Here is a 13,063-nt window from a genome sequence, read left to right as displayed (position 1 = left end):
CTCTCTGATATCCCTTCTCTAGAATCTTCTCTTAATTTCCCAGATCCTTTCTTCTGTTTTCTCCCCTCCCCTCCCTTCCCAGCACTAATTTTTGCAGTTAATCAAAAATTTCAATAAACATACACACAACCTTTTTCCCAAATAAGTAGTCAAGGAAAAAAATGGCTCCCAGTTATATGGAGAATAAAATTCAAGAGGTTAATGATTAGTTATTGGCTATTAGATGGGGATCCCCTGCAATATATTACTACAATCTTGAAAATGTATAAACATTCTTACTCCTTTAGTTAGGCAACTCTGTCAGTCTCAAAATCATTATCTTCTCGGTTACATGTCCACCCCTGGAATAAATTACCACTGGAACTGAGAACAATGGAGAGTGTAACTCTGTTTAGAGAGGTGTGGTAGCCATGTTAGTCCACTTTTAAAGGTAATCAATAGAAATAAAATAAAACATGAAGAAGGGCAACCTTCGAAAGCTAATCAAGAAATGTATTAAGTTTTGTCCAATAAAAAAGGTATCATCTTATTTTCTTTTCCATGTTTTATTTCTATTGATTAACTCTGTTTAGGAAGAAGTTGAAAGCCTTCCTATTTTAACAGGCTTTCTGGATGTATGGGATCTAGCTTGGGGAACTATTAAGCTAAGGCAGTTGACTTATTAAGTAATGAGCTGGCAGTTGAATGGGTTGGTGGGTGAGAACTTGAACTGGTAAATCACATATGCTGATTTTAATTGTTGTGTGGAGTTGTCTAGATTTGTGTCTCTGTGTTTGTATAGATTATATTTTTATTGTGATCCATCCAGAATGTGGATGGAGTGGAATATAGAGTGAAATTAAAATGTGCCTAAAACATTACAACAGTACGACACCGATTTATCATTGGCAAGGGGGTGGTCCAGATGAAAAGGAAAGGGGAAAAGACTTTTCTCTGCCAAGTCCCCGCTCTTGCTGTCTTAATTTCCTACAGCGGACGGTGAGGGTGAATCGCTGGGAAGGTACTGTCCTGTGCAACGTGGTAGGTTTAGAGGGGGGCAATGCTAGGCCACTGGCAAGGAGTGGAGGAGTGGCCTAGTGGTTAGGGTGGTGGACTTTGGTCCTGGGGAACTGAGGAACTGAGTTCGATTCCCGGCACAGGCAGCTCCTTGTGACTCTGGGCAAGTCACTTAACCCTCCATTGCCTGCTGCATTGAGCCTGCCATGAGTGGGAAAGCGCGGGGTACAAATGTAACAGAAATAAATGGAGACGGGGGGGGGGGGGGGGGGGTGATACACTGCTAGTGGATGGGCCTGTTCCAACTCTGGATATCGGCATCGTACTGTATATTAAGGTATATGCACATAGTGCTGTATAATTCTGCTGCAGAATTTGCAAACTGTTTCTAGTCAGAGAATCATGAAATAATCTGCCACAGGAAACTGGGGCACTGTAATTGTAATTCTGATTTGTGAGTTGCAAGAGGACCTGAAAGTTACAGATCCTTGTAAATCCTCACACTGTTGTACATTTTTTTTTTTACATTCTACTGTATGTTGTAAAAAAATACAATTAAAAGTACTTTTAAAGTAAGACTTTGTTTTCACTCATCTATAGAACACGCTAATTACTTTTTGTTCTATAATTAATAATATGCAAATGAAACGTAGATTAAGTTTTTTTTCACATCCCATGATTCCATACTTGGTGGAAGCTCCTTTCACAGTAATAGCCATAGATAGACATATGTTCTAAACAACTACAGTAATTTTGCTCAGTGGTGTGGTATACTTTTTGCCCCTTTGTGGCAGAATAGCTTAAGCTCTTTCAAGTTGTCTGCAGTTGGTCTGTGGATTGTAGTCTTCAAGACTTGCCACAGATTTTCTATTGGATTCTGGGCTGGGATTTTACCAGGCCATGCAGGCACATTCATTTGTCTTCTTGCTGAACCACACTACTGCTTAGAGTCATAGATCTGCTCAAAGGTGAATCTTCTCTCCAGTTCTAGGTCTTTCAAGCTGAAACAGATTTTCCTCCAGCACCTGCCTGTCCTTTGTGCCTTCCATCTTTCCTTCATTAAGTCTTCACAAGTCTCCCTGTCCTCCCTGTTGCAGAGCACCCCTCAGCATAATGCTGTTCCTACCACCATATTTAGAGTATTTAACGGGGTGAGGTGCTGTTTTTGCTTTGCTTAGCATTGAGACCAGAATTAGACCATAAAACTTTCTCCCACATGTGTGCTATGTCCCCTAAATATTTCTTCACAAATGTTATGCAGCACGTTGTATTCCTTTTCTGCAGCAGTACCTTACTTCTTGCCTCTCTCCCCCCTCCCCCACCGTACAGTCATGGCTGTTATGTTGACTATTCAATAATATCACACTTGCTTTTCCCCCAATCTCAGAACCTCTGGCTTTGAAAGTATTCTTAGGTTTCGTAGTGACTTTCCTTGGCAGTTTCCTTCTTCCAAAATCAGTAGTTGTTGGATGATGGCTTGATTGAGGCCGTGTTTTCTTGGTTACAAACGGTTTCCATGTTTACAACAGTGGACCTGACAGTGTGCCCCAAGGGATGTTGAAATACATGATATTTTTTTGTATAGCCTTTCCTCATCTGTACTTAAAGAATAGCTATCCAAGCATATTCTGGCAGTTTTGTGTTCAGCACGCTTAGACTTGGGCTTCAAATTCGTTTCATACAATAGAAACAGCTTGACCCTTACCAAGGAGTATTCAAATCAGCTAGCTGCTGTGATCAGACACTGACTTAAGGCATTTGTTCAGTTTGCTATCACAAAAGGGTGGGAGGATTTATGCAAATAAGTCTTTGGTTTCTTAATTATTTTAAAATATTTTTATAATTGTTCTTTCACATATAGAGTATGCTATGTAGCTTACCTTAATGCATTTCTAATTATTTTTAAACAAAATGTGAACGGTGTACAAGGATGGAAGATGTTTGTAAAGTACTGTATTGGTTCCTGTGTTGCTACTTCTCTCTGTGATCCCAGTAATACTGTAGCATCCCTGTGCTTCACTTTACTCACATGGTTCTGTGCCTCTGCTCTTTGAAAAGTGTTAATGAGTCTAGGTATCGAAACAGGTGTCCAAAGTGACTTTCCACCTTTTAAAGGTGGTTTCAAGAATATTTGTTGTTCTGATAGTTTCCTCTTGCACCTTTCGGGCTTTCAACTCAATTGATAATGTCTTCCATATTAGGTTATTTTTATTTTTTGTTACATTTGTACCCCGCGCTTTCCCACTCATGGCAGGCTCAATGCGGCTTACATGGGGCAATGGAGGGTTAAGTGACTTGCCCAGAGTCACAAGGAGCTGCCTGTGCCTGAAGTGGGAATCAAAACTCAGTTCCTCGGTTCCCCAGGACCAAAGTCCACCACCCTAACCACTAGGCCACTCCTTCCTATGCTTCACATCTTTTTGAACTACTTGGAGTTTTATGCCCCTTCCACTTTTAGCCCTGTTATCACTGTACCAGTCATTGACCAGGAGCAAAGCACTACAGCTTCCTTTGGAACACCTAATCATGGTCCCTAAATCCAGTGAATTGTGTCACTGAAGAGTGATACTGAGATTTCTCTTTTTCCTCCACAGCATTCCCTAGCTTGGGAATTGAACCCAGGTTCTCCACATGGTAGCACATAGCACAAACACTGGACAGGCCTCTCTATATAATTGTAAAATATTTTGGACATCTCGATTGGATGAAAGAAATACTATAATAAGTCTCTAATGAAGAAATGCTTAAGTCTCTGAAAAGATTCTGAGTTTAATTTCTGTTTTTATTCTTGTTAAGAGGAAGGACATGTGTTTGTATGGGGATATGGAATTCTTGGCAAAGGCCCAAACCTGCTGGAAACAAAAACCCCAGAAATGGTCCCACCCAGTCTCTTTGGGAGCTCTGATACTGACGTCAAGGTCTCCGAACTCCGCAGTGGGCTCGGGCACTTTGCTGCACTGACCAGTAAGTGACCAGTTAAGAGTCTGACAACAAATCTTTAGATGATTACTGGTATCATTTTTTTTACAATTAAAACAGAATTGACTGACAGAGAACTATTTTGAAGAGTGTAAGCTGTTGTTAAAAGTATGATATTAGCCTATGACACATCCAAGTAAGCTAAGAGGTGTATGTATGTTTGTATACATACATATATATAGATATGTGTTGTCCGATGAAGGTGGGTATAGCTATGCCTTTAGCCAATGCGTTGAGTTATTACTGTACACTTTCAACAGCAAACAACACAGAATAGGCCCTTCTCTTTTTTCTTGCTATATTTAAAGAAATGAAAACTTGCAGGAACTGTGTGTTCATCACTGCTGATTTCTGATCAACAACTGTCGGAGGATCTACATATACACTCGCACGCTTTTTTTTTTTTTTTTAAAGAAAAAAAGTGAAATTCAGTGTACTAAACGGCTATAATCACTTTTTTTTTTTTTTTTAGAAATAGTGTTTTGTATGTGTGTATGTAGATCCTCTCAAAGCTGTGGATCAGGGATCAGCAGTGATAGAACATAGTTTCTGCAAGTTTTATTTCTATAAATATAGCAAGAGAAGAGGAATGAGCCTATTCTGTCAGGGCCAGCGGAATGCGGTAAGCAGGGTATGAAGAGCAGGGGGGTGCCAACATTCGGGGGCGTCTGGCTTTAGCCCTCCCCAGCTGCCCTGCTCTTTTTCACTGCCGCCACTCTGCCTCTAGTCAAATGGTCTGGTGCGCCGGCACCGTGTACTCCTGAGTCACAAAATTTTAACTACTTCGGTTTCCTGAAACCAGTAGTTAATCTGTGGCTTGGAGGAGCACGCATTGCTTGCGTGCCAGACCCGTGGGAGCTGATCCAGTGGAGGGGTGAGAGAATGGAGCTGGGGCTGAAAAGAGGGGTGGGTGGGAGTAGGGGGAGGGAGAAGAGAGAAAGGAGATGCTGGGGCGAGGATGACTGATAGTTTGCAGGGGGGCACCAGAGACCCTTGCACAGGCCATGTAATCTGTATTGTTTGCTCTTAAAAGTTGTACAGTAATAACTCAAAGCACTGGCTAAAGGCACAGCTTTACTCACCCTCATCCAGCAGAGAGCAGCAGTGAGCCTGGGCTGAATGCCTTGCTGATTTAGAAGTGCAAGTGCTCCCTCCTCCTTGCTGTTTACAACTTCTGTTTTATCTTCAGTAGCAGAGTAGTCCATCTCTGTCATGCATTGTGTGTTGCATGCATGTATTCTCCATGATTACTTGGTTAATGAGCTTTCGTTGAAGGAATGGGACTTTGTATAGGCATAAGAAGGTCAAAAAAGTCAAATATATTTATTCTTGGACATTCTTTTCCAGAGTCCTTGAAGTGAAATTATTTTAAGTAGGCTGAGAACACTGCATTCATTTAACCTGTGATTTAAGACCCAAATAACTTATTAGAAGCAGCTCTAGCTATGCCCATTCACTGCTGTACCGAGGCGGTAAATTATCAACATGGGCTACTGTTAAGTCAGGTTATTTTATCACAGAGTCTTATTGCATAAAATGGGATCCAGTAAAATAACCTGACTTAACAGTAGCCCATTTTGATAATTTCCCACCTAAATCAGCAAATGCTCATGCATGTTATGGTTTTTTGGTACTTGCTATACTGCCCTACCTTACTGCTAGATCACAGCGGTTTATAAACCGAATAATACAAAAACAACAAAAAGAAAAGAACTACAAAATTCTGGACAGAAAAGGTAGGCACTCGCACCCGTTCACACAACCTTGGCTAAAATAGGGTGAAGGAAAGGGAGAGGGCAGTAGGCAGAAGAGGAGGGAAAACAGGAAAGTAAAAAAACAAAAAAACAAAACAAAAACCACAGAGCAGGGCAAAACAGCCAAACAGACCTAGTCTAGCAAGAAAGTCCTTTTGAAGAGCCAGGTCTTATCAAAAGTTTTAAAATATTGCTCAGCATGGATGGGAAGAGAGATGGGAATTCCAGAAAGAAAGGGAGGCAAAATCAAAAGCACAATGCCTAATATTCGCAAGCTGCACATTTCTAGGACTGAGAAGAACTAGGCGGAAGTCATTAAGAGAGTATTGCTTTCAAAATCTGCACCCTGGTCCATAAAATTATCTACAGCAAAGCCCCGGGATACATGACAGACCTCATAGACCTACCAACAAGAAACACAATTAAATCAACATGAACATACCTAAATCTCCACTACCCAAGCTGCAAAGGACTCAAATATAAATCAACTTATGCATCCAGCTTATCTTACATAAGCACACAACTGTGGAACGCACTACTAAAAGCCATGAAAATAACATACGACCACATAAACTACCGGAAATTACTAAAAACCAACCTGTTCAAAAAGACATACCCTATCGACCCAACCTAAGTGCCTAAACCCTGCAACACAACGAAACCAAAGCTTGTAAAAGACACTGCATAACTCTTCCTCTCTACGATTCCCCAATGTGTCTATAACACATGAACCTTATCCAACCATAACATCTCTTTGTATTTGTTTTCTCTATCGGAAATGGCGAACGCCTTACGGTACTGTGTAAGCCACATTGAGCCTGCAAATAGGTGGGAAAATGTGGGGTACAATTGTAACAAAATAAGTAAGAAGGGACACCCATTTTGAAAGCCTTAAAAGTCAGAGTGAGGAGCTTGAAAATAATACGCTGTTTGTCTGGGAGCCAGTGATATTTCTGCAATAGTGCGGTAATGTGATCGAATCTGCATTCTGTCTTTTAAAGAAATGATGATGGAAGGTTTCTCCAGATTAGTTCCTCGTTGAGATTAATGCCAACAGTGAAATAGTCATCTTAGCCAAGTCAACGTCCCTCAACTTATTAATTAATAATAAATAATGAATTTGCCTTGAGCTTGGATTTGGTAAAAAGACAATCAGTTGAATTCAAGCATAATTGTACATGTAACATAGTAACATAGTAGATGACGGCAGAAAAAGACCTGCACGGTCCATCCAGTCTGCCCAAGAAGATAAATTCATATGTGCTACTTTTTTATTTGTACTGTCCTCTTCAGTGCACAGACCGTATAAGTCTGGCCAGCCCTATCCCCGCCTCCCAACCACCAACCCCGCCTCCCAACCACCAGCTCTGGCACAGACCATATAAGTCTGCCCAGCACTATCCTCGCCTCCCAACTACCAGTCCCGCCTCCCACCACCAGCTCTGGCACAGACCCTATAAGTCTGCCCAGCACTATCCCCGCCTCCCAACTACCAGTCCCGCCTCCCACCACCAGCTCTGGCACAGACCCTATAAGTCTGCCCAGCACTATCCCCGCCTCCCAACTACCAGTCCCAGCACAGACTGTATAAGTCTGCCCAGCACTAGCCCCAGCACTAGCCCAGCACTAGCTCTGCCACCCATTCTAGGCTAAGCTCCTGTACAAGAGCATAGATACCTAGAAGAAGACTCAAACCATATATAGAGTAATGCCTGTGATTATAAAGATGTTTTACTATCATTTGGGCTGTGATCTGAAAGCAGTGCCTAGGACTGGGCTCTGGCAGAATTCAGAGCTCCTAGCGGTAGATCTGATTCTAAAGTGTACTCTTCCTCAATTATGTGGTCTTTGTCTTCTGCTCATTAAGCCCTGAAATGCTGAACAGAATTTGAATGGTGTCACGTTTATGCTGGAACTATATTCTGGCATCTGTTAATGCCGTCCTGAACCTTGATGAGCGCTAATGAAGGCAGATGCCAGAAAGACTGCTTGCTTTGAAGGTGACTACTTTTATGCTAGCTGTGAATTTTTACAATTTTAATTAATCATTATAATGCAATGTTAAAATTAATGCTACCAAACTCGGCCGAGTAAAGCAGAGCACAAGAAGTTACCAAGCCAAGGAGATGGGAAGATTAAATCTGTGACACTATTCTTTTCTGCTCCAGTTGTTAATGTGGTCCACATGTGCTTAAAATGACTCCGATACCTGATTATTGCTGATTTTTTTTTTTCTTTTTGGCATGAATGATTTGGTATATATGGTCAATTTCTTCTCTTTTCTGTCAAGAAATTGTAGTTCCTTTCTGAAACTGAGATTTTAGTCTGTAAACAGCTTAGACTGGTTTGATTGGACAAGGCAGTATAGGAAGCTTTAATAAACTAAACATTATTGTACATTGATTTATTTAGCACCCTTAAGCAGGATGCTGAACACAAATTTCATGCAGGTATAGTTAGTTTTTGCTCCTCAGTTTTACTTGGGTGTGTGAGACCACTGGAGCGAGAATGGCTGGCTCAAGATTACACCAAGTACAAGTGCTAGTAGAAATGGATTTGAAATCTAATCTGCTAGTTCCAGCCCATTAATTTAACTATTAGGCATCTTTTGCCCCATACATCTAGTGGGAAATATCTGACCCATTCATACAGTCAATACATTTTAGGCAAAAGATAAAATGAGAAAGAAGGGATAGAATTGCTACTCGATCGCTTTGCTGTAGGTTACACTGTTTAAATTTGGGCACTTTTTTCTCACGGCAGAGCTGTCCTGAAAACAGTGTTTGTTTAAACCTTCCTTTTTGTCTACCAGCCCAGCCCAGAATGAATGGGTTATGCCCCTCAACCAGCAGATGGAGACAGAACAATGAGTTGTGAGCCTTGCCTTATACAGGGTGCTGCACAGCCACCACATTCTCAGTATTCTCTGTTTCCAGCAGATAGTAGATGGGCATTCTAGGCCCAGTTGGATACAGTCCAGGGGCAGTTGCTTATCAGGGGGATACCTCTGGTCCAGTGCAAGATGCTGATGAAGCAAACTGATCAAGGCTCTCATTTTAGTGGACTGGGATGCACCAGAGGCTGGTCTCAGGGTTGCAGAGCGCTGGCCAAGCTGTATCTCCTGATATTGGAGGTGAAGGAAAAAATGTACATAAGTATTGCCATAGTGGGACAGACAGAAAGTCCATCAAGCCCAGCATCCTGTTTCCAACAGTGGTCAATCCAGGTCACAAGTACCTGGCAAGATCCCAAAAAAGTACAATACATTATATGCTGCTTATCCTAGAAATATCAAAATATGAAAAGGAGGATAGCACCCTAAACACTTATGTAGCATAGATGAGGTGGAGTCTCATATCATTAGACACTACTGCTATTCACATCACTCCCGTGGTGAATCTGTATATATGTGTCAAGATATAATCATTGACTCTATCCTCCACCCACCTAAATCTTCAAACTTTGCATATTTTACTTTCCTATTATAATATATCACCATATACAGCACTTAGCTTAACGGACTGGTGCGTTATCTCGCAGGTGTGCCTGTATTCCCTAACAGGTGCCTGTTTCGCAACGCTTCTTCAAAGGTGACTTTCACACCGTTTAGCTGTTATGTGTCTCAGCTTAACTCTCAGCAGTGGAGTTTCCCCAAGTCCATTTTAATAATGGTCTATGGACTTTTCCTTTAGGAAGCCATCAAAACCTATTTTAAACCCTGCTAAGTTAACTGCTTTTACTAAGTTCTCTGGCAGTGAATTCCAGAGTTTAATTACACGTTGAGTGATGAAAACTTTTCTCCGATTTCGTTTTAAATTTACTACTTTGTAGTTTCATTGTGTGCCCCCTAGTCCTAGTATTTTTGGAAAGAGTAAACAGTTGATTCACGTCTACCCATTCCACTTCACTCATTATTTTATAGACCTCTCATATCTTCCCTCAGCCGTATTTTCTCTAAGCTGAAGAGCCCTAGCCGCTTTAGCCTTTCCTCATAGGGAGGTTGTCCCACCCCCTTTATCATTTTCATCGCCCTTCTCTGTATCTTTTCTAATTCCACTATATCTTTTTTTGAGATGCGGTGACCAGAATTACACACACTATTCAAGATGTGGTTGCACCATGGAGCGATATAAAGGCCTCATTTTGGTTTTCCATTCCTTTCCTAATAATACCTAACATTCTATTTGCCTTCTTAGCTGCCGCAGCACACTGATAAGTGAGTTTCAATGTATCGTCAACAGTGACACCTAGATCCCTTTCCTGATCGGAGACTTCTAATGTGAAACCTTGCATTATGTAGCTATAGTTCGGGGTCCTCTTTCCTACATGCATCACTTTGCATTTCCTCACATTAAATGTCTTCTGCCATTTGGTTCCCAGTCTTGTAAGGTTGTCTTGTAATTTTTCACAATCCTCTTGCGATTTAACAACTCTGAGTAACTTTGTGTTGTCTTCAAATTTAATTACCTTAGTAGTTACTCCCATCTCTAGATCATTTATAAATATGTTAAAAGCGGCGGTCCCAGCACAGAGCCCTGAGAAATCCCCAGTATCTACCCTTCTCCATTGAGAATACTAACCATTTAACCCTACTCTTTGTTTTTTATCTTTTAACCAGTTTTTAATCCACAATAGGACACTACCTCCTATCCCATGACTCTCCAATTTCCTCTGGAGTCTTTCATGAGGTACTTTGTTAAACGCCTTTTGAAAATCCACCTACACAATATCGACCGGCTCACCATTATCCACATGTTTGTTCACCCCTTCAAAGAAATGTAATAGATTGGTGAGCTGAATGCCTTAGTTACAGCTGTGAAGAATATGACACCCATCACAGCAGAGGGTGGTATAGCCTTGAAGGACCCTCAGGATTATAAAGTTGACACCATTTGGAAGCAGGCTTTTAAGGTGTTGGCTCTGGACCTCCAAGCAGTGATGTGCAGTGCTTATATGTCCAGACTTGCTTACCTTGGATGCTGCAGTTTCTGGGAGAGCACTCAAGAGCAGAGCCAAAATCCTGCAGAGGCTGCATAGTTTGAAGCTGGAATGGTTTATATCACAAATGCGCTGCATGATCTTATTTGCTGAGAGACATGGAAATGATGATTACTGCAAGGTGTTGGTTATGGTTGAGAAATTGGACAACGGATGCTGCATCAAAGACTCACCCGAGTTGGCTCTCCTTTATGGGGAAGTTTTTTGGCGAAGGTGTCGAGACATTAAAGACATAGGCGCCCCGTATAAGAGGCTAAGCCTCCCCAGCCCAGCTGTTACCTTCCCCGCCTACCTCTTGCTCCAAATGTCCCGAACCCATCCCTCTCTCAGCCCCCCCCCCCCCCCCCATGCTGGTGGTCAAAGAGGCACCTGTACAAGATGAACTTCGAACTTTAAAGCCTTGCCTACCAGCTCTTACTACAGCGATCGGTCTCACCTCCTCACAATCTCCAGGCTCTGTAAGCTGTTTGCTTCAGGTGCGGCAGGGCATCTGTCTTCGGTCTGATCGATGGTGCTGCTAATTTGCCTTGATCGCTGTCAGTAGCGACACTGCAGCGATTAAGGCAGGCTGCCTCGTTCTTCCCAGTGATACCTCCCGCCCTCTTCTGATGCAACTTCCTGTTCCGCGTGGGCGGGAGGCATCGCTGGGAAGAACGAAGCAGCCTGCCTTAATCGCTGCAGTGTCGCTACTGACAGCGATCAAGGCAAATTAGCAGCACCATCGGACCACACAGAGAGGAGAGTGAGAATCAGAGCTGCTGGCAGTTGGGGCTGTGAGGTTGGGGTGAAAGGAAAGGGGAGAAACGCTTGATTTGTGGAGGGAGGGAGAGGTGCTAGATCTGAGAATAAGAGGATAGATACGGGGGGGGGGGGGGAGAGACAGAGAGAGAGGATTGACGAAGTGGAAGAAAGTGGGAGATAGAGAGCAATACTGGACCATGGGTGGGGGAAAGAGGAAGGCATTCAGGCCCCAGAGTAGGAGTGCAGGAGGAAGGAAAGACAGAGAAAAGTGGAAGGTCAGGGAGAGCAAGAAGAGATGCAGGGCATGGAGAAAGCATAGGGAAAGGGACACACAGGGGCAATGCTGGACACAATGAGGTAGGGTGGGGAGGGACAAACAGGATGAAATGCAGGAAAGAGCAAGACAGAGGGAAGATGCTGAATGTAATGGGAGAACAGAGACACTGAGAGGGCAGATGGAACATAGGGACAGGGACACACAGAATGGAAATGCTGGACGGGACCAGTAGGGACACAGAGGGAAGATCAATGGTGGACAAGGCAGAACAAATGTCAAACGGACAGGGGATACTGCAAAAACAGGAAAAACAGAAAATAGACACTGGACCAGCGTGACTACAAAAATAAAATGCTCCGACAAGGTAGAAAGAAGAATTTTATTCTGAATTTATTAATTGAAATATCAGCTTTTGGAAATGTGCATCTGTGATATGTTGCATGTAAGTTTCAATTTTTCTAGTATTGCTGCATGCCGAGTCTGACTTCTTGAGGTAACTTTCCAGTTTTGCCTTCGTATCTGTTGTGTCATGTGTTTTTCATGTGTGATCAAGATGCAGTATTCTGCTAGCGTGTAGTATTTGCCGGCATTTTGTTCTGTTTCACTAGGTTGTGTACTGGTGTTTTAGAGCCCGGTGTAATTATACTGCTGCCTTTCCACGCATAAGGTTGTAGCTCGTCCTGTCCTTGGAATTAGTGCTGTTATGATTTGGTAAGGTTATGAGTGTGTTTTTGCACAAGTTTGTGTATAGTGTTTTGCAGTGGATAGATTGTGTGTTGGCCTTACTGAGGTGGCACTAAAACATCAGAAAGGGTGTAGAGCTTAAATCATGACACACTACCTCTTGAAGGATCTACATATGGTCGTTAATAAAAGGAGCTCATTGTGAACACTATCCACCCTAAAAGGGTGTTCTGTGGCTCTACATGAGAATTGTGATATTATGATCCCTTGTTTCATATTGTTGACGGTCTGCTTTTTCCGTATGGGTGGTATATTGGTGTATTAGGGTCTGCCTAGTGTTATGGTACAGTAAGGTTCTGAGTGTGTTTTTGCACAAATTTGTGCATAGTGTTTTACAGTTGAGCAATTGTGGTTAGTATATGCTTTGAGCAACCACTTTATTCTTTGACATATGATATATATCTAATATCTAAATTTAATAAAAGGTATTAATTGTGACTTTTATTTTTTTTCTGTGTATTGTCAATTGTGGATATAAGCTCTGCCCCTGGCTCCACCCCCAACCCCGCCCCCTTTAGCCTCCCCAAACAGTTGGGCCACCGACCGCCTATGATTAAAGATTTGGAGAAAATAA

The 13,063-nt window shown here is 42.3% G+C and overlaps 1 protein-coding gene across 2 annotated transcripts in view; it reads left to right on the top strand.

Moving 5' to 3' along the window:
* Positions 1 to 13,063, top strand: part of RCC1L (RCC1 like) — a 73,057-nt gene that overhangs the window by 45,634 nt on the left and 14,360 nt on the right. The window contains exon 9 of one of the 2 annotated variants that reach the window (XM_030222460.1): positions 3,793 to 3,960. The exons of the other annotated variant lie outside the window; for it this stretch is intronic. Within the exon in view, the coding sequence (XP_030078320.1) occupies positions 3,793 to 3,960 (168 nt within the window). The remainder of the gene's footprint in view (positions 1 to 3,792; positions 3,961 to 13,063) is intronic. 2 annotated transcript variants of the gene reach the window in all.

This window comes from Microcaecilia unicolor, chromosome 13, assembly GCF_901765095.1.
Source record: "Microcaecilia unicolor chromosome 13, aMicUni1.1, whole genome shotgun sequence".
NCBI lineage: Eukaryota > Metazoa > Chordata > Amphibia > Gymnophiona > Siphonopidae > Microcaecilia > Microcaecilia unicolor.
This window is presented reverse-complemented; position numbering and strand designations above follow the sequence as displayed.